General features: G+C 32.0%; 1 protein-coding gene across 1 annotated transcript in view; it reads left to right on the top strand.

The window, feature by feature from the left end:
- The window catches only part of LOC149225597 (zinc finger protein MAGPIE-like), a 37,251-nt gene that overhangs the window by 466 nt on the left and 14,998 nt on the right, over nucleotides 1-21,787 (top strand). The window contains exon 2 of the mRNA XM_089377185.1: nucleotides 488-884. Within this exon, the coding sequence (XP_089233311.1) occupies nucleotides 488-884 (397 nt within the window). The remainder of the gene's footprint in view (nucleotides 1-487; nucleotides 885-21,787) is intronic.

Below are 21,787 nucleotides of genomic sequence, written 5' to 3'. Positions count from 1 at the left end.
TAGATGTTTGATAATTGAGATATATTAGAAAAAACCCATCTGTCTGTTGATACTAAACTCATTGGTGATATCCACAAAATAGGTTTTATTGCAGCAGAGATTGTGTAAACTATATGGAGTCCTCATTGGGATTCAAGTTTGAGAAATTTGAGATACATGTTTAGATCAGAACTGAAAAAAAGGAAAGAAGGAAGTCTTCCAGCAGTATGAATCCTCAAATAGATTTTAATGGAAAGGATAGCAATGAAGTTAACGCTGTCGTTGCTGTCTCCATAGATGTATTAATGAGTTCCAAGGCCTAATTCAATCTAACCAGATATAGAAAAACATTTGCAACCGTAGAATTTATATCGTTATATCTCTGAAGACTCATTGGTCTTAAATCCTGGCCCGTGAATATGAAGAAAACTGTATATTACGTGACTAGGATTGTTTTCCTTTTTGGGTTTTTGATATGAAACTGTTTGTAACCTGTGTGGTTTTGCAGACCCAGATGCCGAAATCATCGCCCTATCCCCCAAGACTCTCATGGCCACAAACAGATTTGTGTGCGAAGTCTGCAACAAAGGTTTTCAGAGAGAACAAAACCTGCAACTGCACAGGAGGGGGCATAATCTCCCGTGGAAGCTCAGGCAGAGAACCACAAAAGAGATTAGGAGGAGGGTTTATTTGTGTCCAGAACCCACCTGTGTCCACCACGATCCATCCAGGGCTCTTGGGGACCTCACCGGTATAAAGAAACATTTCTGCAGAAAGCATGGAGAAAAGAAATGGAAGTGTGAAAAGTGTGCCAAGAGATATGCTGTTCAGTCCGATTGGAAAGCTCACTCCAAGACTTGTGGTACCAGAGAATATAGATGCGACTGTGGGACTCTTTTCTCCAGGTATCATTCTGATATTTTATTTTGTGACCCTTGAAACTTGTGTGCAAGTAGTTTCAATTAAATCAAAGCTTAAGATAGTGGAGAAAACCATTTAGGGCTGGGTGAACAGTTTTTTTGGGCAGCGTTCATAGCCTACTTTGTCATAGTTCATAGCCTACTTTGACCTGAGGAAAGTTGACAAGTTCATTGATCTGACTATATAGATGTACAAGCCATGATCTAGAAATCACTGTTAAAACATCTAAAACAAGTATAAATATCTTCGTCTTGCATCTGCCAAAGTGGTGTGACTGGAAGTTATATATTCCATTCAACCTATCTAACAAAACCAGTGTCACAAAATGAGAAAAAATGTAAGAACAAACCATTTTATTCCATTGAATTTTTGCTATTTCAGAATCTGTACTTCAATGTTCTTTTTAAAAAATTACTTATGAATCCCTGCGCGCTAATTATTCTCAACTTCTATCCTCCATAAGCTTATGATGGAGCAATGGCCGTACAACTAGCTTATCAGAATACTTCAAAGAAAATAGTTTCCTGAGACTCTGTTTACAGTTACTGCTTAGATGAGGTTCATTGCTAAACATCTTATCAGACAACTAAACATTCATCGTCTTTGAAATTCTCACTGCCTTGCATTGCTAAGCAAATCGTTTTCTGCAGAAAGCAGCCATTCGATCAACTAGTTATGAAAATAATTTGAAATGACTTGGACCGGAAGTTCCCGTTATCATTCTGTACCATGCATATTAACCCTAGTTCCTAGTTTCTAAAAATGTCTGATTATGTATGCAAATTCCAAAAAATATAGTGCAACCAGGTATACAACACATAAATATAACCTGGCTGTACAAAATAGAATGTGAAAGTCAACATTAATAAGCAATAATTATTGGGAAAATTGTGAAAGTCAACATTAATAAGCAATAATTATTGGGAAAATACTAAGCACCATGTACTGAGTTAATTATTGGTTTAGTGCATGTACTAAGTTAATTATTGACTTAGTGAAATGGTTTAGTGCAGGTACTGAGTTAATTATTGACTTAATGCATTTTCATTTTCTCTATTAATATTATTTTATTTTTATCTTGCGGAGAAGATAAAAAGACATTGAACTAATCATTGACTTAGTGCCGGTTGTTTATCTTGTCCATTGAATATCATTTTATTCCCATCCAATAAACAAAATGAAAAAACAGTCAGCCAATCATACTTAATATTTCCCATATTTATTATAATGAAAAAAGATACATTTGTTAAAGAATCTTTAACAAACCAGAGATCTGCCATGTTAATGGGTAGCATATATCTATCTTTATTGAAAATTTCTTCACCCATTTAAAATTTATCCCTAAAATTCTCATTTCCTCATCGTAAAGCTCTGAAACTTAGAATCTTCCCTATTTAGTTAAGCTGCACTGGATAGGACCATAGATTACTTTATCACATAAAATTCAAACTCACTCAGTTTTATAGAAAGTTACACTATTTGTTAGAGATCCTAGTGATGGGTAATTGTAGACTTGTTAGCGATGGGTAATTGTAGACTTGTTAGCTATGGGTAATGGCTTTTTAAATTCTGCAGAAGTACTAAATATATATGAACGTTAGATGCCAAAAGTGCTGATAATTACGAAGAAGCTAAAAGTGCCATGCAAGCACTTAGTCGCGATTAAGTACAATGGTGCTATATATATTAGGTCAAGGTATAATTTTGTTTTTTTCCTGATACTGTAGACCTATTAATGCGTTTGAAAAAAATTCTAAAAATTTCTATTCATGGTGGATTTTGCTTCATAAATACCAAACTGTGCCCATGGTGCGACGTGCGTACAGATGCCATCCTTAGATATTCCTGAATCTCTGATGCGCAAAACGACACACGATAAGGGTTTCCCTGCAACTTCTGCGAATCCCGTGCTCGACCGTAAGGCCACATATTCCCACCACACGTGATATTACTCTGAATGGGCCAAAAATTTGCCTGTATACGCATTTCCTAGCAGAGCCCGCAATTTTGCAAGCTGCCAAAAAACTTCTGCAAAAGACGATAAATTATTTTAAAGCGCTGTTAAACTTATCGCCATACGAAACTTATGAGAGCGCTTCACGTGTTGGCTCTGTGGCTTTTGCGCTTAAAAGTTACCGACTCGCACGATTCCAAAGATCCGCCTTTCTGCATTCCACCTATAATCAACGCCAAAGGATTTATATATAATTTATATATACACTTCTCATCATGACGGTGGATTCCACTTCTATAAGCGAATATTACTGTATGCTGTACGTCTTGGGCGACCAGATTATACAGTTAGCTTCCTGAGAAATAATGTCGCCATCATGGCTCATTTCTTGAATAACCAGACTGCATAGTTGATACTAGATAGTGGTCCTTCTAGGTCTTTTTTAATATATTGGTATAAAAATTATATACATATTATTATTGGGATTGGGATTTGTATTGTGGTAATAGGTAAGTAAATATGGTTGTATTGATCTTCATTCTCATTCTAAAATTGCGAGCCCGTATATATATATATGTATATATATGGTTGAAGTGAAGTGAAGCACAACCTGCATTATTTAGGGTGGAGTTTGCCTGACCATGGTGGTATCTGGTAATCACTTCAGATTATGGGGGTGTTAACTGGCATTCAGTGTGCTGGCATGTTAGTATGGATATGAATCTAGATTCTTATGGATTTGAATTTAGATGGTTATGAAAATACAAATGTCAATTAAATAAATTATAAATTAGAGGGTTTTATTGAATATAGGAAAGAAATGATTGTTATTTTTTTAATTTAGAATTTGATGAGATTTGTGGTAAAAGTTTGAAATTTGGGTGTTGAGTTTGAGCCATTTATTTAATACAAATATGTATAGGTTTATATAAAATAAAAACATATATATATATACACAGTTGAGGACTTTTTATTACCATGGAGGGTTTAGGGTCTGAGGCCATAAGCGGCGACCTCTCAAAATTGAGCACATATGTCAACGAAAAGTGAGCATCCTTTCAAAGCCTCTATTCATGACTTCTCAACAACAAAACAAAAGTTGGATTTCGTATAAAATGTCAATTTCGAATGATGGCCATAGGCATTATTAATGTCAAACATGTGATTCAATTTCTCTTTCGTGAGTAAATTGTTCAAACCTGTTAAAGTAAGTGTGAGTGTTTGTGTAGGAAATGCAGGAAGCAAGAAGCATCAACGTGAGAAGATTGTTCAAACTTGTTAAGAAGTGTAGGTGAATGTGATACTTATTAGTAATAAAAAATTTATTATAATGCAGATGATAATTGACAGTAAAGATAATTATCATTTATATTAATTTTTCTATTTAATCACATTAATTTATTTAAAATAATTTATTGGTTAGGGTTAATTAAAAAGATAGAATTTTATTTTAGTTGGAAAATTTTGAATTTTGATTTTTAAATTAAAGAAAATGAATTTTTAATTAATTAAAATATATTTTTAATTAATTTTAAAGTTTTAAATCTTATTAGATGACTAACTTTCTAAATAATATTTAAAAAATAATTTTTTTAATTATTTAATAATATATAATATATAATTTTAATATTATATTATCTAATTATAATTATTATAAGGTGTAATAGTTGAGTCTTGAGCTTATTTATTTCTTTACTGGTTTTATTTTGTTAAGAGCTATTTTAATATTTTTAGGAGATTTTTGATTGGATTCTTTTTATATGTAGTTTTTTTTTTATAAAGAAACACTTTTTGGGATGTATGATTTTAGCTTTTATTAATTTTATAATAAATTATATTATTTTTATTTATAATTAAAAAAATAGATAATGATGATGATTAGAATTGGCTTATAGCATTTAAAGAAAGGTTAGCAATTTCTTGATTTTCTAAAATGTTATTTTTGTATTTGAAAGTATTCGGAGAAGTGTTTTAATATTTTTATAATATTGATTATTTTAAAATTGGGAATTAATTCAATAATAGATAGGACATTCTAACATAAAATTCATTTCATCTTCAATCCTACATCACAAAGATGAAATATGCTTTCATCTTAGATGATTTGTAAATTGTCTAATACCCAATTTCACTATGCAACTCTTCTTTGGTTGTTCTTATTTTAGCAATGTTGATTTTCTTCTTTATGTGTTTACTTTTGATAATATAGATTAAGGTTTACCACCCATTATAGTATATTAATTTTATTTTTTCCTTTGCTTCCTTATTGCACCACATATATTCTCCTTAAATGTAAATAATGTTTTCATATTATCGATATTATGCAAAATGATAACTTCCTTTATTCTCTAATTATTTAATCAATACTACATGTTTACAAAATGAGATTTTCCTTTATTCCCTAATTATTTAATCAATACTTGACATGTTTACACCATATTCACATGGTCTTTTTTAGAGTTTGAAGCAATTTTGAGAGCATGTTGTCATCCATGTCATTTATCTTGCTCTCATACATTAAGTACTTGATCATAGTCATGCTCTCAATAGGAAAAATGATAGCTTGTATTAGTAGAATAGGATAGGGTGTATTGACTTCGATTTTGAGATTACAAGTTGTAAAATTATTTGGATTTACTTTAGGATTCTAGGTACAACATCCTCAAAATTCTCATCCATATAAAGTAAAAGAAGTGATGGCCGTCTCTAAGAGAGTTCTCTCAAGCCCATAATAAGGTTTCCACCCTCCATTTATCATTTTCTCAATGATATATAATTCCAATTGAGCTTGTGATGAATATTGAATTGGGGATATTTATATGAAGGCACTTATTCCAAATTTTTAATGTCATATATGAAAGTATCGTAAGTGATTTTTATTGGATTTAATTATCATTTAACTTTCTTCTCGTTAGCCTTCATAGTCATACTCGTACTAGAGAAAAAGTCTTCAATGCTTGTTAGTTTCTTACTAAGGTCATAGGGACACCTTGTCACAAGAACAATATCATTACTGTAAAGAAGAATGATGACGACTATACTTGTACTAGAGAAAAAGTCTTCAATGATTGTTAGTTTCTTACTAAGGTCATAGGGACACCTTGTCACAGGAACAATATCATTAGTGTAAAGAAGAATGATGATGACTATACTAGTTGGGCTGAAACAACCTATTCTAAAAAAAACTTCTAACTTGTCAATGTATATGACAAAAAAAGGTAGAGGAATCTTGATTGATACCTATATTATAGTTACCAACCCTTTATTACTTCTTCTAGTCTATTCCAAAGGTTATTCCTTGGTATTTTGTCAAAAAAATTCTAAAGTCACTGAAACAACAAAGGAAATTGATTTTATTATTACAATACTCTTCTGTAATGATCCCAATTTAACAAGGTTTTCCACTTTTAAATAATCTCTTAAATTTAACTTAACCTTTAAATTTTTTTTTGATGTCTTTGTAGCCATATACGAATCTTCTTTTCCCAAATCCTCTCATATAGTTTAGCTAAAATGAAACTAATTATAATGATCCTCTAAAATATTATTGAAATAATATTTGAAATCTTATCGATTATTTTAATTTAATAGTAATCACGATCTCCAAAACCAAAATTACCTTTATATATTGACAAGTGTTAAGAAGAAAATGAGCACTCCTAAGATAAGAACCAATTCTCCCAAGCTTCATAGTGAAAGACTCTCTCACTTATGAAATACTAGGAGTGAAAGACCCTCTCACTTATGAAATACTAAGAGGGTTGAGGATGGAAAATAATTTTCTTAGATTGTGGGTCTTATACTCACATTAGAACCAATTTTCAAAATATCTATCACACTACCTTTTTATAGGTTCGATAGCCCTTATAGATCTTAGTGGACTTTAATCATCAAATCGATTTATAATTAAAATTTTGATTTGATTTTTTTATTGTTAAAAAAAATAACACATCATATCATTTTTATTTTTATTTATTTTTTATATTTATAATGAGAATAGTTTAACTATTATATGTTTTATGTTTTTATTTTTTTGGGTATATGGTCAATTATTTTCACGTCAATTTCGCCCAAAATTTAATAAGAATTTATTGGTATTGAAAATTTGAGCGCATAATTTGTATAATAAAATTGCGTCGAATTTTTTTTTTAATTCTTCAATAAATTTATTTATACAATCAAAAACATAATTTAAATAATACAAATTTAATAATTGGTTAAATTATATATATATATATATTATATATATATATAAAACAAATATAAAAATATTTCTAAATATTTAACCTAACAAAATTTGTATAAATTTAAATTTTTTGAAAATAACACCATACATAAAATCATGATATATAAAATTATAATCATTATTGATTATATCACTAACACATATTTTCATTTGCAGCTTTCCTGACATAAGAAACAAAATGAGTTTTAAAATTATATTTTCATTATAAAGAAATATAACAAATCATTAAAACACATTAAGAGAAATCCCCGTGGCATTTTATCAGTGCACATTTCCAAATGCTCGTTCTTATGTTTTCTCTAGTATTTTAACTATTTTTTTTATTTAATATCTTTTCATCTATAGTTTATAGTTTTTTAATATTTATTTCTATTTGTTTTTTAAATGTTTTAATATTTTATAGTTTTTTATTATACATATTTTTATTTAAGATTGTTAAATATTTAATATATAAAGATTATGATAAAGAATATGAATTATAGTTGAAAGATTAAACATATTGGTTGAAAATCTAAATGGTCATGAACATTGTATTTCTATGAGTATCGTTTAACTATGAATATAAATCTAATAATAATGAACATTGTATCTATATGAATATCTCATTAATAAAATGTACTTCTATATGAATATCTCATTAATAAAATGTACTTCATGTTTATATGAATATCTCATTAATAAAATGTACTTCATGTTTATTTCACTCTGGTGTTCGCTTAAAAAATCACCCTTCGCTATTCTGAACTCTTCTTTTCCTACAGCATCAGACCTCTACCATTCTCCGTGCTTATTCTTTGTTGTAAATCAACCCAGAGATCATGTTCACAAACCTAACGTAGAGATCATTCTTTGCCATATTCCTGAGTATGTATGTTATTTTGCCGGCGAAATTTCTACCCGAAACATTCTCCATGCAGACTCTCATTTCGATAACTCTCACAGTCGATGGTTTCTCTTCTATCCACCCCATCACCATGGCCAACTCTTCATCGATCCCTGGTAGTATTAATTACATTGTGGAAGAGAAATAATCTGCTTCAGTTGTCTCTACCTATGGTACGCAAGTTAGTATCATGGCAGCTACCTCAACTACTCTCCACTACGTAGGGTCATTTACAACAAACCCCAGTTGTTCAAGCATTGGTTTCATTACCCACGAGAACAACTTGACACTCAAGAAGTTCAACGGTTCTCTTGGCTCCTTCATCCTATGTAGTATAGTACCAGTACCAGGATCAAAGCCTTCAAGCATTGTTAGATTATTCATGACCACGTGAATGGTTAAGCCCGTGCTCGTAATTCCATGCGGCAGAAGTATTACTGGAACTCATAACTATGTTTCCAAACTTTGAGTTGCCCCATATCCCTTGACAGTGAAATCTTTACTTATGTTATCTAGCATGTCAAGGTTTTGTCAACACAGTTATAGATCAGCCTATCCTGCCCACGAACGAGATTCAATGTAGCTGTAGGAACCCAAATGATGTGAAGAGATACGTTACAGAACGCATTGGAGATGAGTGCCAAAAAAATACAATCTATTTTTGACACCATTCTATACTGTGGGGTCCGTGACTCCCTTGCAACTATTCAGTAGCTCGCCTAAATCTCGATTGCTAGCACAAGAAGCCTCCTCCCAACTCTCGTAGTTCAACAAACAATGTGCTTTGTAGGGTTTGTATGATAGCCATGTCTTAAACTGAGATGATGTAAAGAGACAAATCAATATAGGGCCCAAGATATGATGGATAATATAGGGTCATGCTCTGAATATAGGTTTCTTATCTTTATATATATTTTGTTGGATGACATTATTTGTTTATTGTTTGGATTGTTTGTTCACTGCTTTAACTATATAACACCCGAACGCATTATGGTGTGGTTTTAGTTTAGATTCTGGCTTTCCTCTATTGAATTTTAGCCGTGGGTCAACAGCCTCAATCTTAGTCTAGAGATTTGATATTCTCTTTATTCCATGAACGTATTTTTTTCGATGTAAAATAAAGGTTTCTTCTATCAATACATACCAAGAGTGCAAATATTAATCCATTCAGTTAGTATTTTTGACAACACAAGTCGAATTCAATATTTGATAGTATATTTAATCCTCATAATCAATTTAGATTTAGAATAAAAAATAATAATAGTAGTTTGAAATAGTTTTATTTTTTATTTTATTAGCAAAATTGATTTGTAAATGGGTGCATTTTTGGTATAAACTCACACTTCGACCAAATTGGTTCCATGGGAGATCAATATTTTTTTATCTTCATCCTTGGGTGCATTGTGGAAAGATTTTCATCTTCTCACCTTGTATTAAACAAGAGTGAAAAATATTAGTGATTCATAGTCATACTTCAAGTTTTGAATCATAGTTGTAATCATAGCCAGCATTCATCAACTTGATGTGGTTGGTGGTCTTCTTAAAACCGTCATTTCATAGAAGACTTAGAGTTTCTATTAGACATCAGTTTTTAGTCATCTTCAAATTTCCATTTGCAAGCCCCTGCAATCAATAAAAGACATTAAATCCTAACCAAATTTGGAAAACTTCAAGGAATTGTTGAGCCATAGAGCCAAGTTCCATAGTTTATGGTCATCTTTAAATCACCATTTGTGAATTTTCCAGAAACTCTTGAGCCATAGATTTGAGTTTTAGAGTTGGTTCTAAGCCTTAGACCACCATTTAGTACAAGACTTTAGCTTCTACTAACCATTTGGTTTATGTGATTCTTAAAACTGCCAAACTTTGAGAGCACATTCAATGATTGGTAGTTTTCATCATCTCTACGTTTGGAATTATAAGAACCCCTTTAGATTAAGGGAAGAAATGTTAGACACCTAATCCATTATAGTTATGATAAGGAATATGAACGGTCATGAATCCAAGAGAACTTACAATAAGAATCCAACTATCATGAATATTGTATTTATATGTGTATCTTATGAAATGTAATTCTGAACAAAAATATAATATTTAGATGTTTTAAGCACATTTCAAAAAGGATCATTTAGAAATAGATCTCTTCAAAATATTTCACTAAAATATTTTATCCAAAAAATCCACATCCTTCATAATATCATGTATATTATCTATCATGTAATTGAAGACAAATAATAATCCCTTGGGGTAGCTCAATCGGCGACGGACATGTGAATGGAGTATTATGTGTGAGGAGGTTCAGTGTTGAAATCCCCTGGAGTAGCTCAATTTTCGATGGACGTGTGAATGGAGTATTATGTATGAGGAGGTCCATTGTTCAAATCCCCCCAATTCACCTGTGCATGCAGAAGGGGCATATGTGCCTACCTAGAGTTTATAGTGGTAGCTTGGCCTAGTTGTAAATTCCTCTAGATATAAAAAATAATATAACAAAAAAATAAAAAATTGAATACAAAGAATAAACTTAATAGCCTCATGTACTAACATGCTATAAGTTCAAAATAATTTCACACATCATTGAAAGAATTGTTTTGTATAACTAATTTATGACCATCTTGTTCATCTTCCTAGGAATGTGCTAGGAATCATAGTTGAAGTCCTTACTTTGAGACCTAATTTGCAATTTTATTGTGCTCTCTGTAAATATGAGGCTAGTTGACCCAAATAAATTAATTATATTTTAAGTTTAATTGATGTGGAATTGGTAGTAGAGATCTATTTTCTATGTAAATACTCCCTTTCATATAGTTAATGACCATATGTGAATCACCCATGATCTAAAGCTTTTCAATCCCTTTGTCCAAAGTAGATTTATTAAGTAGTATAAGGCCTTGAATTCCCCTTAGTTATTTGTTTGTCTTGATATATTACCTTTCACTAGAAATATGTGTCTATGTAAGATATAGAATGAAGTTATTTCTACTAGTAGAATCTTGGCCTTAACAAACCCTATCAAAATATCCCCAAGGTAAACACTTGCCCACCTATACCACTCAAAGAATTCTCTATGGATTAATATTTGAATAACCTTAAAATATAAAACATTAACTTGGGAATGTGCTGAAAAAGTATGCATCATTATTGAATAATTTTCTAGAAATAAATTGTGTAAGTAGTTTTGAAATGTCTAACTTTCAAGTAGACACTTCACCCATCATCAAAGACAAATGAAGCTAAAATATTAGAAAAGAATATGCCATGAATAGCTTAATATGGTAAAAATTAGGAAATAGCCATTGAAAACATAAAAGAGCCTAAAAACATTAATTGATTAACTAAGTGAAAAATAAAATTGAATTTAAAATCTTTTACGGTGGATGCATTAAAAAAGAAAAAAGAGGAAGAATGGAATAGAAGTGGGGAAGAAAAAGAACACAAAATAAAAAGTTAAAATGTGATTAATTAGGGAAATAAAATAAAGGCCTCAATTGAGAAGAGAGCGTCAACTTAAACAAACCAAAGTGGAAGGAGGGTGGAAACTACAAAATAATTAATTAAAATAAGATTAAAAATTATTAAAATATATAATTAATTTTTGGAACAAAAGAGGTTTAATGATTAAGGAAATATAAGATAGGATGAATTTGTAATTATATTTATGACTGAAATTTCGGGTATATTTCAATTTCTAGTGTTTCACAAATGATATGAGAGGAGTAATATGGTATTGATGCTAAAATTTTGGTTTAGTCAAAGAAAATTAAGTGATTATATTTAAAGGAGTGTTTAACAATAGCTTACTTGGTGATGTTATTGTAGGTTATGTTAGTTATATTTTCTTTGAGTTAAGATTTGAAATATTTCATAGTCTGTGATGTTATTGTAGGTTATGTTAGTTATATTTTCTTTGAGTTAAGATTTGAAATATTTCATAGTCTGGCCTATGTAATATTTTCTATAGGAATAAAGAATTTGGTAAATTCTTATCCAAGTATAGGGTCTATTTTCCTTAGTAGTTTTGTGTATTTTTTTAATGTTTTTATAGGGTTTTTAAAATGTTTTAATATTATATTTAGCTAAAATTTTTGAAATATGATTGGTTGTTCCTAGATGTAGGAAAGAGAAATTAAAACTAGGTGTGAGAAGATGAAGGATGTATTTTTAGTTTAGAACTTGTAGAGTAAGGAGAAGGATTTGTTGAGTAGAGAGATAAAATAACCAGCCACAAAATGCATTTTCCTTCTTAAGGAATTGAGACTCTAAGTTTAGGATGACTTGAGAAACCAAAGTTTTTAAATAATAGATTTTTAGGTTGGATGATGATAAAATTGGGCATGAAGGCATGGGTTAGTATGAATATTTCTTAATATAAGATTAGTGGGTGAGGAAACCAAAAATGAGATAGGAGATTAGAACATCCAAGAAGGAAAAATACTTATCCTTTTGCATCTCAATAGAAATTGAATATGGAGGAAATACTATTAAGATGGTTAAAGAAAAAGATCAAAGTGGGGTGGTCATGATGGAAATGATGCCAATTGATGACAATATCATCAACAAATCAAAAATAACATTTCAGTTTAAGATGATTGCTATTTTTCATGTTACTTTCGTCATTTGGCCTCATGGTCACTCCTCTATGATCTTTTACTTTAACCATCTTAATAAAATTTCCCCCATATTCAATTCACTATTTAAATGCAAAAGTATAATTCTCTTCCCTTTTTGGATGTTCTAATCTCTCATCTTCCCGGTGACTTCCAAACCCGCCAAGTTTATAAAAAATAATATACATATTTACCAATACATTTTTTAACATCATCCAACCCAAAAATTTGGTCACCCAAGCCATATGAATCTTAACTCCTCAATTTCTTCAAAAGGAAAAGGCCCACTTAAGAATGGTTCTTATGGTAAATGGTTTCTATATCTCAAATCAATAAATCCTTGTACTTATTTTTCAATTATAAACCCAAAAATTATCCTTCCTATTCTCTATCACTAGCTCTCATTTCTCTTCCCCGCGTACTTGGAACAATTGGTCATATTTTAAAAAATTTGGCTAAAACGAATATTAACTTGAAGTGAGCAAGGTTGTTCAATTCGTGAGAATATCATGAATACCTAAAGTAATCCTTACTAAATAATCATTATTTATTGTAAGAATGTCTATCTAAGTCATAAATGTGTATAAATAGACATGGTGGGTGATAGGTCATGCCTTTGGTAAAGGACATGATTTATGATTATTACATATCAAATATTACATATAATGGTTTTATGACTATTATTTATTACATAACTATCACTATAGTATAACCCTAGTTGTAATAAACCTTAGGTATATTACAAGTTCTACCCCTTTAAAAATGCTTTGTTTTCAAAGCATAAGAAAGGAAAAAAACTTTAGAAAAAAATGAAACATCTCCTTATATCTTTCACCTACTTGGTAAAGTTTAAAACATAGGGTAATGAGACATTTGAAGCCTTGAACAATATTGTCATATTGAAAAAGGATCAATCCATCCATTGGATTCTTTTTCATATTTTGTGATGATAAGATTTAAAATCTGATCTTCTTTGTTGTTTAATTAGAGGTGCATAACATTTTATGCTTCAATATGCAATAAAAAATTGACTTTAGCTAGGTGCCTTGGGATATTGGTACATTGATTCTTGTATACTAAAACTTTTGTGATTTGGGTGTCGATATTGTTAAATTATGAAACTAGGGTCAAAATCTACTTTGGAATAAATCATTTTATGTAGATTATGATTTCATTGAATTCCTCTTTTTGATAGGACCAAAATCAACCTAAAGATCATCAAAATTGGACAAGGGAAAGTGTACTTAAGAAGAAAATCCCACATGCACATTTGGACAAGTCAACCCTAATGGTAAATTGGTCACCCTTGGAAGCCTATAAATGCAAGTGACCTCAAGATCATTTGGAAATCACCAAGAATATTCTTCTTCTCTTCTTCATTGATGGTTCATATAGGTTTTAGGCTAGGATGATAAAATAAGTTCGCAAAGGTTTGAAATTACAGGGTTTGAGGCTCGCATTTGTTTTTAGTGTTTTGGGTTATAGTCGCTGGCTTGTCATAGGACAAATTCAACAACAATAGTTGGCTTGCAGGCTCAAGAGAGTTGCTTGAATCCTTCATTCGCTCACATAAATCCTTCTCCATGAGATGGAGAAGTTTGACTAAAATTTGACCGTTGACTGAAGTTGACCACAGTTGACAAAAGGTTGTCTCTGATATATTTTGATGCTGGAAACATATTTCTGAATTTTATTGGGTTGTTGAATGATATTTTATTGGGCTCATTGTACTCTCTACTGAACATTTTATGACAATCTAATACAAGAAGGATTTCAAAGGGTTTTCCCACTTTTGGGGATTTTCCCTGGTCTTTAACCAAACTTGGTATCTCTTGTTGATGTGTTGATTGTCTCCTTTGTCATTGCATTTATTGTTCTATTTTCAATTATTGTTGATGATTGGAAAGACTAATTGTTATTAGAAATATTTATAATTGAAGTATTGAATTGGGCTAAAGTAATTGATACAACATAGAACAATCTTAAAAATTTAACATGGTTTCAGAGCTAAGGTAAAGGACAAGGCCAAAAGGAGACAATCATTGAAGCAATCATCTTGGGAAAGTTGAAGGAGCCAATCTAGTCAAATCAATATGTCTTCCTTCTTCAAGGAAAATGAGAAGTTGGGTGACTCATCCAATTTTGTTGCATGGAAAGTTAGGTTGGAGATCATAGTTGACAGCAATGATGTTTTGGAATGCATTCAAGGAAAAGTACCCAATCCTTCAGAGAATGATTTTGTTTCTTCCAAGAAAAAGTACAAGAAAGGTGCGTTGAAAGCAAAGAAAATTATAGATAATGGTTTACAAGATAATTTACTTGCATATGTTGGAAATTTGAGGAATTCTAAGGACATGTATGATAAGATAGATGGCATGTATGAAGTCAATAATTTGAATGAAATCATCTCCTTGAAAGATAAACTCAAAGAGACAAAGATGAACAAAGGAGAGTCCATGCAATCATACATAATGAGGATATATCGTCTTAGAGATCAATTTCAAAGAGTTAGGGAATCTGTGCCTAACAGGGAATTGGTGATTGTGACCCTTAGAGGTCTCCATCCCATTTGAGAAACCTTTATTGTTACTATAAGCAATAACAATGTCCTCCCATCATTTGATGAAATTATTGGAAATCTCACTCAAGAAGAATCAAGGATGATATCAAGAGGAAGGATTCAAAAGCATGAAGAAGGAGAGCCTGATGCATTCATCTCTCATGACAAGAAGAAGAAGAAAGGAAAAAGAGTTCCATCAAATTCAAGAAAGCATTCTCCTCGAAATCCAAATAGAAGGAAGGAATTATTGCACATTGAATCCTACAATTGTCATAAGAAAGGACATTATGCTCGAGATTTCCCCGAGAAGAACAATGGACCATGCTATAATACTAGAAGCAACAACAACAGGTTTAATGATCAAAGAAGGAGATATGACTGAAGGAATGATCAAAATGGAAGAGATGAAAGAAGAATAAGAGATTCTCCAAGTGATCATGAAGAAGATCGTCCTCCACAAAAGAAGTCGAGATTCTCGAGGTATGAATGTATTGCTACGAATCAATATGAATATATTCTTATTTCTTCCCTTACTAGTTCATCTCCTCCAGATTTGTGGGATAGTTGGTTGGTTGATAGTGGGGCCACTCATCACTTCTCTGGTTATAAGGAAGTTCTCTCTAATTTGGTAGAGAGGGAGTCAAATTTGAAAATTATTCTTGGAGACAACTCCACTCATCCCGTTAAAGGTTTTGGGTCCGTCAAATTTCATTTGAATTCTGGGGAATCTATTTGGCTCCATGATGTGATGTATGCATCGGGATTGAAGAAGAATTTAGTATCAATATCCTCTTTGGAAGACAAATGGATGAGGCTTTCCTTCATTAAGGGAAATGTTCTTACTTGACCTATTGGATCACCTATGAGAAATGCATTCACATTGGGATCAAGATATGAAGGACTCTATATGGTTACTAGAAGACCACTTCTAGCATTGGTCCATGATACTAATCATCTAAGTGAACCATGGCACCAAATATTAACCCATTTACATAATGATTCTCTTATGATATTGGAAAAATTGGTCTCAAGGATTCCCAAGGTTCAAGCCCATAATGATGGAGTATGTATAGGTTGTGCTAGTGGAAAGAAGACAAGGGGACCCATCCCCTCTAATGAAAACAAGACAAGTGACATCCTCCATCTCATTCATTCTGAATATGCGGTCCAATTCCCATGCATTCTATTGGTGGCCATATCTACTATATCACCTTCATTGATGACTTCTCAAGAAATACATGGATATATTATTTGAGGGACAAGGATGAAAACTTCAAAATGTTCAAGGAGTTCAAAGCTTTCATAAAAAAATAAAACAGGGAAGAAAATCAAAATATTCAGGTCTGACAATGGTGGAGAGTACATATCAAAGGAGTTCATTGATTTTTGCAAGAATGAAGGTATCAAGAAAGAGAAAACTATGCCTTATACTCCCAAAAAAATGGAGTAGATGAAAGAAAGAACAGGTCCATTATAGAAGCTTCCTGTGCCATGCTCTATGATCAAAAGTTATTGAAGTTCCTTTGGGGAGTAGCAACAAATGTCGTCGTATATGTCCAAAAAATGGTACCTCATCAAGTATTGGACAACAAGACCCCTGAAGAAGTGTTCATAGGTGTCAAGCCCGATGTTGGCCATCTCTGTATATTAGGTTGCCCATATACTTTCATGTGCCAAAGGACAAAAGAAACAACTTGGAGGCCACTAGAATAAAAGGTATGTTTGTTGGATATTTTGAAAATTCTAAAGCATTTAGAATATATATTCTTGGTCAAAGGAAGGTTGAAATTAGCAGGGATGTTACATTTAATGAATATGCCACCCTTGGAAAAGAAAGGGACCTTCCTTCGCCTCCTCCTCTTGAGAAGAATGATGATATGGATGTTTTAGATGGTCCTTATATGCCCAAATCCAAGACAGACATTGTTGATGATCCCATGGAGCTCATTGATCCCCTATATCCTCCTCCATGTGATCCTCCTGCCATGAAGAGGCCACTTTGGCTTTGTGATACTTTATAGGATGGTGAGAGATGTGTTCTCGTTTAAAGATGATTTAGAGAAAGGAATAATCCATTTAGGTATGAGGGATATGTTTCTGCCATGAGCACCATGATTCAAGTCAGATCTCCCATCTTTGAAGAAGTTGTACAAGAACAAGTTTGGAAAGATGTTATGGCCAAAGAACATGAATCAATCATGAAGAATGACATACGGGATGGTGTGTCGAGAATGAAGGGGAAATTTGTGGTAACTTTTAAGTGGATATGCAATATCAAGTATGGAATTGATGTTAGCATTGAGAAATACAAGGCAAGGTTCATGGCTCAAGGATTCTACCAAAAAGAGCAAGAATATTATGATGATATATTTGCACCTGTGGCTCAATATGCAACCATTCGTTCGATAGTTTCACTTGCCGCAATTCAAGGATGGACACCTCATCGGATGGACATGAATATTGCATTCCTCCATGGCATGTTATAAGAAGAAGTGTACGTTGAGAAACCACAAGGATTTGAAGTAGAGGATCGAAAGACATATTTTTTCATTTTTAAGAATGCATTATATGGGTTGAAGCAAGCCCTCAGAGAAGGGTATGCCTAGATAGACAATTATTTGGTGAATTTGGGATTCACAAGAAGCAATGTCGATCCCAACCTCCACTTCAAGGTAGTCCAAGGTATGTCATTGATTTTGGTTTTATATGTTGATGATCTATTCTTGACAGGAAGGGAGTCCCTAATGATCGAGTGTAAGAGGAAGCTAGCCTCTGAATTCAAGATGAATGACCTTGGACTCATGCAATACTTTCTAGGCCTTGAGGTGTGGCAAAGGCCTAGTGAAATTCTCCTTTCACAAGGAAAATATGTTGTGAAGTTGTTGGAAAGATTTGAAATGACAAAATGCAAGTCACTACTCACACGGATGGAAAATAAATTCAAGAAGTTATGTGGAGAAGATGCAGGAACCGATTTGGCGAATCCATCTAAGTATATACAATTGATTGGGGCTTTGGTGTTCCTAGTGAACACTTGTCCAGACATATGCTATGCAGTGAATACATTGATTCAATTCATGATCGAGCCTGTCCATGCACATTGGATTGCTACCAAACACATTTTGAGATATTTGTATGGGGCGATCACACTTGGTTTGATATATTCTGTTGGAGATGCTTGAATTCATGGATACACTATTGCTGACTGGGTAGGAAACGTTATCGGAAGGAAGAGTACATTTGGATGTTGTTTTAGCCTTGGATATACCATGATATCTTGGATGATTAGGAAACAAAATTCCATAGTATTGAGTACCATCGAGGCAGACTATATTACCTCTAGCATGGCTAGCTACGAAGTAGTTTGGTTGAGGAAGCTATTTAGAGAGCTATTTGAGAAGCTCTTAGACACTATAGTGATATATTGCAACAACAAGAGTGGGATCCGTCTAGTATAAAATGTCATTTTTCATGACAAGTCCAAGCACATAAAGATCTAATATCACCTCATTTGAGACATGGTGGAGAGAGGAGCCGTTAGACTCCATCACATATAGATAGATGAGCAGATTGCAGATATTCTCACCAAGGCTTTGCTGAAAGGTAAGTTCTTGGTATTCAAAGAGAAGATTGGTCTAATGGATGTGACCCTTCCTGATAAGGGGAATTGTTGATCGAGGACACTAAGCCAACTCTTCCCCACTATTTGAGCTCCCAGGGTGAGGAATTGAGATGGAGGGCTCATGTGGTTGAGGGATCTTTGGAAAATAGGGTATCATCCCTATTTATTACCCATAGGATTGGATATGTTTCTCCCCTATCTTGGTCTTTTCATAGTATACCCTAGTTGGCATCATAGCCACTAGTCGGGCTTGTTGGGATTATCCTTCCCTGTCTGTCCAACGGGTTGAGGGGCTTGGGGCATGTGATCCTTACCTTTTGATAAGTCAAGTATCTAGCCCAAGCTTGGATTATGATGCATTTTTTCTACCACTTGACTCTTGATGATCATTTTCAGGAAGATCAGTAGGCAATAGGATGGGTTGAGATGTGGTCCCCTATATCACCTATTTCTTGATATGGGGTCAAAGATATTTAGCTCCCCCATGAGATTCTGTGTTGATATGTACTCCCCGATGTGGTTTTATATTGAGATATGCTCTTCGATGATGAAGAGGGTGGTAGATTTAACTCCCCAGTAATTATTCTTATTTAGATTCAAGAATGTTTCAGTAGATAGAGTTGAGCAGAGATTGGACATGATATAATGACATGTTGATCGATGGTTAGATATTGAGAGATGGAATTCTCCTTAGTTGAGAGGGAGTGTTAAATTATGAAACAAGGGTAAAATTCCACTTTGGAGATATCATTTGATGGAGATGATGATTGCATTGAATTCCTCTTTTCTAGAGGACCAAAATTGACCTAAAGATCACCAAATTTGGACAAGTGAAAGTGTACTTATGAAAAAAGTCCACATATGCACATTTGGACTAATGGTAAATTGACCACCCTTAGAAGCCTATAAATCCAAGTGACCTCAAGATCATTTTGACATCACCAAGCATCTTCTTCTTCTCTTCTTCATTGATTGTTTCACACAAGTCTGAGGTTGGGATGACAAAATAAGTTTGGAAAGGTCTAATATTACATGGTCTAAGGCTTGCATTTGTTTTTATGGTTTTGGGTTATAGTCGATGTCTTGTCACAGGAAGCCTTCAGTCACTTGCACAACTCCTCATCCATCCGACCAAGACGTTTGACTAAAATTTGAGCGTTAACCAAAGTTGATCGCAGACAAGAAAAGTTACCTCTAATATATTTTGATGCTAGAAACATATTTTTGAATGTTATTAGGTTGTTGGATGATATTTATTGGGCTCATTGTACTCTCTACTGAAAATTTTATGACAATCTAATAGAATAAAATTTTCAAAAGGTTTTCCCCCTTGTGGGGTTTTTCTCTGGCCTTTGACCAAACTTGATGTCTCTTATTGATGTGTTGATTGTCTCCTTTGTCATTGCATTTATTGTTCTATCTTTAATTACTGTTGATGATTGGAAAGACTAATTGTTATTAGAAATATTGCTAATTGAAGTATTGAATTAGACTAAGTAATTGATTTAGCATAGAACAATCTGAAAAATTTAACAAATAGCATAATAATTTGATACCTTTTAATCTATGTTTTTAATATTGTATTTACTAGTGTAACAACAATCTTCACTAAAATATGTTGTTCATGAAGATCAATGGTATGTTAACCTTCAATAAGTATGTAGATGATCACTAAATATTTTCTTGAACTTAACTTTTGAAAGCTCTTTCACTAGTAGTAAGTCTTGATTCATAGTGATGCTCTAATTTTTAGTTTTGATCCCTTCTATTGAGGCCTCTTTATCTTAATTTTGAATTTTCAGAGCCTCCTCCACAAATGCAACTTCATTTATAACAAAATTACATATATATATTTTTTCAATTGATTGCATTGGTGTTAGTACCATTGACCTTGTCTTGGGAATTTTGTTGTGACTTCTTCTTTTTTTTCTACTTCTTTATTTATGCTAGTAGAATTTTATGATTTCTCAAATATGCAATGTCATCATTTTTGGTTGGTAGTTCTTTGTTAATGTTTTTTCTTTGTTTGTTGCGAGTATTTTTTATGTTTTTAATTTGTGTTGTAGCTCATTTATTTGTTATTGAAATTTGTGAATTTCTATATCTTGATTCTCCATTTCCCTTTGGGTGTGCATAACCTCTTCATATTTGTTGATAATGGTTTTGTTCAAATATCTAATTTTCCATTCTAAATCATCATAACCTTGTTGTGGTTCTCATCATATTGGATTGTTCCAATTTTTTTATGGTCTACACATTCTAATGATGGAACTTCTTTGTATGACTCTACTACGAAATTATATAATGTTACCTTCTTTCCCTCATATGAGATTTCCAAAGATTTTATATATATATATATAAAATGTCCCCAAATTTTCCATCCAATTAGGATCTAGAATTGTGCTAGAATATTAAAACTAATACAATTTGCTAAATTGAATTAAGATATAAATAAATAAATAAATAAAATTATAAAAATAAATTGTTAATAGTAAGCCTTGAATTTTAAATTCTTCATAACCCTAAATGTATTTCTTTATGAATCTTCTTAACTTTGAAAATAATAATATTTTTCCTAATTGGACTTCAATATGATTTTCCTCTTTGTCCAAACAAATATCAATGATAATATCATCCCATTAAATAGTCCCATTTGAATTTTAATAATAAAAAATTTCATATTTTATTACATATATTAGAGAATCTTCCTTCCTTATCTTTATTAAAATTTATTATTTCCAAAATATTTTACATAATTTCAAATTGATATTACCCAATAAATCCTTATCTTTATTAAAATTTATTTTTTTTCCAAAATATTTTACATAATTTCAAATTGATATTACCCAATAAAACTTAAATAATAACTGCACACTAAGTTTCTTTCTTCCCATAGACTTTTCCCTTTTTCTAAATAAAAACTAAGAGATTAATTTTATAACTTTTTAATTGAAATTTAAAATATTTTAATAATAATATTTGACTTTCTTAAGATTATATCTAAACAATGTAAAT

Source organism: Pinus tabuliformis, chromosome J, assembly GCF_031772625.1.
Source record: "Pinus tabuliformis cultivar Carrire ecotype Pingquan chromosome J, CPIR1, whole genome shotgun sequence".
NCBI lineage: Eukaryota > Viridiplantae > Streptophyta > Pinopsida > Pinales > Pinaceae > Pinus > Pinus tabuliformis.
The sequence above is the reverse complement of the archived record's forward strand: the minus strand, read 5'-3'. Positions and strand labels throughout refer to the sequence as shown.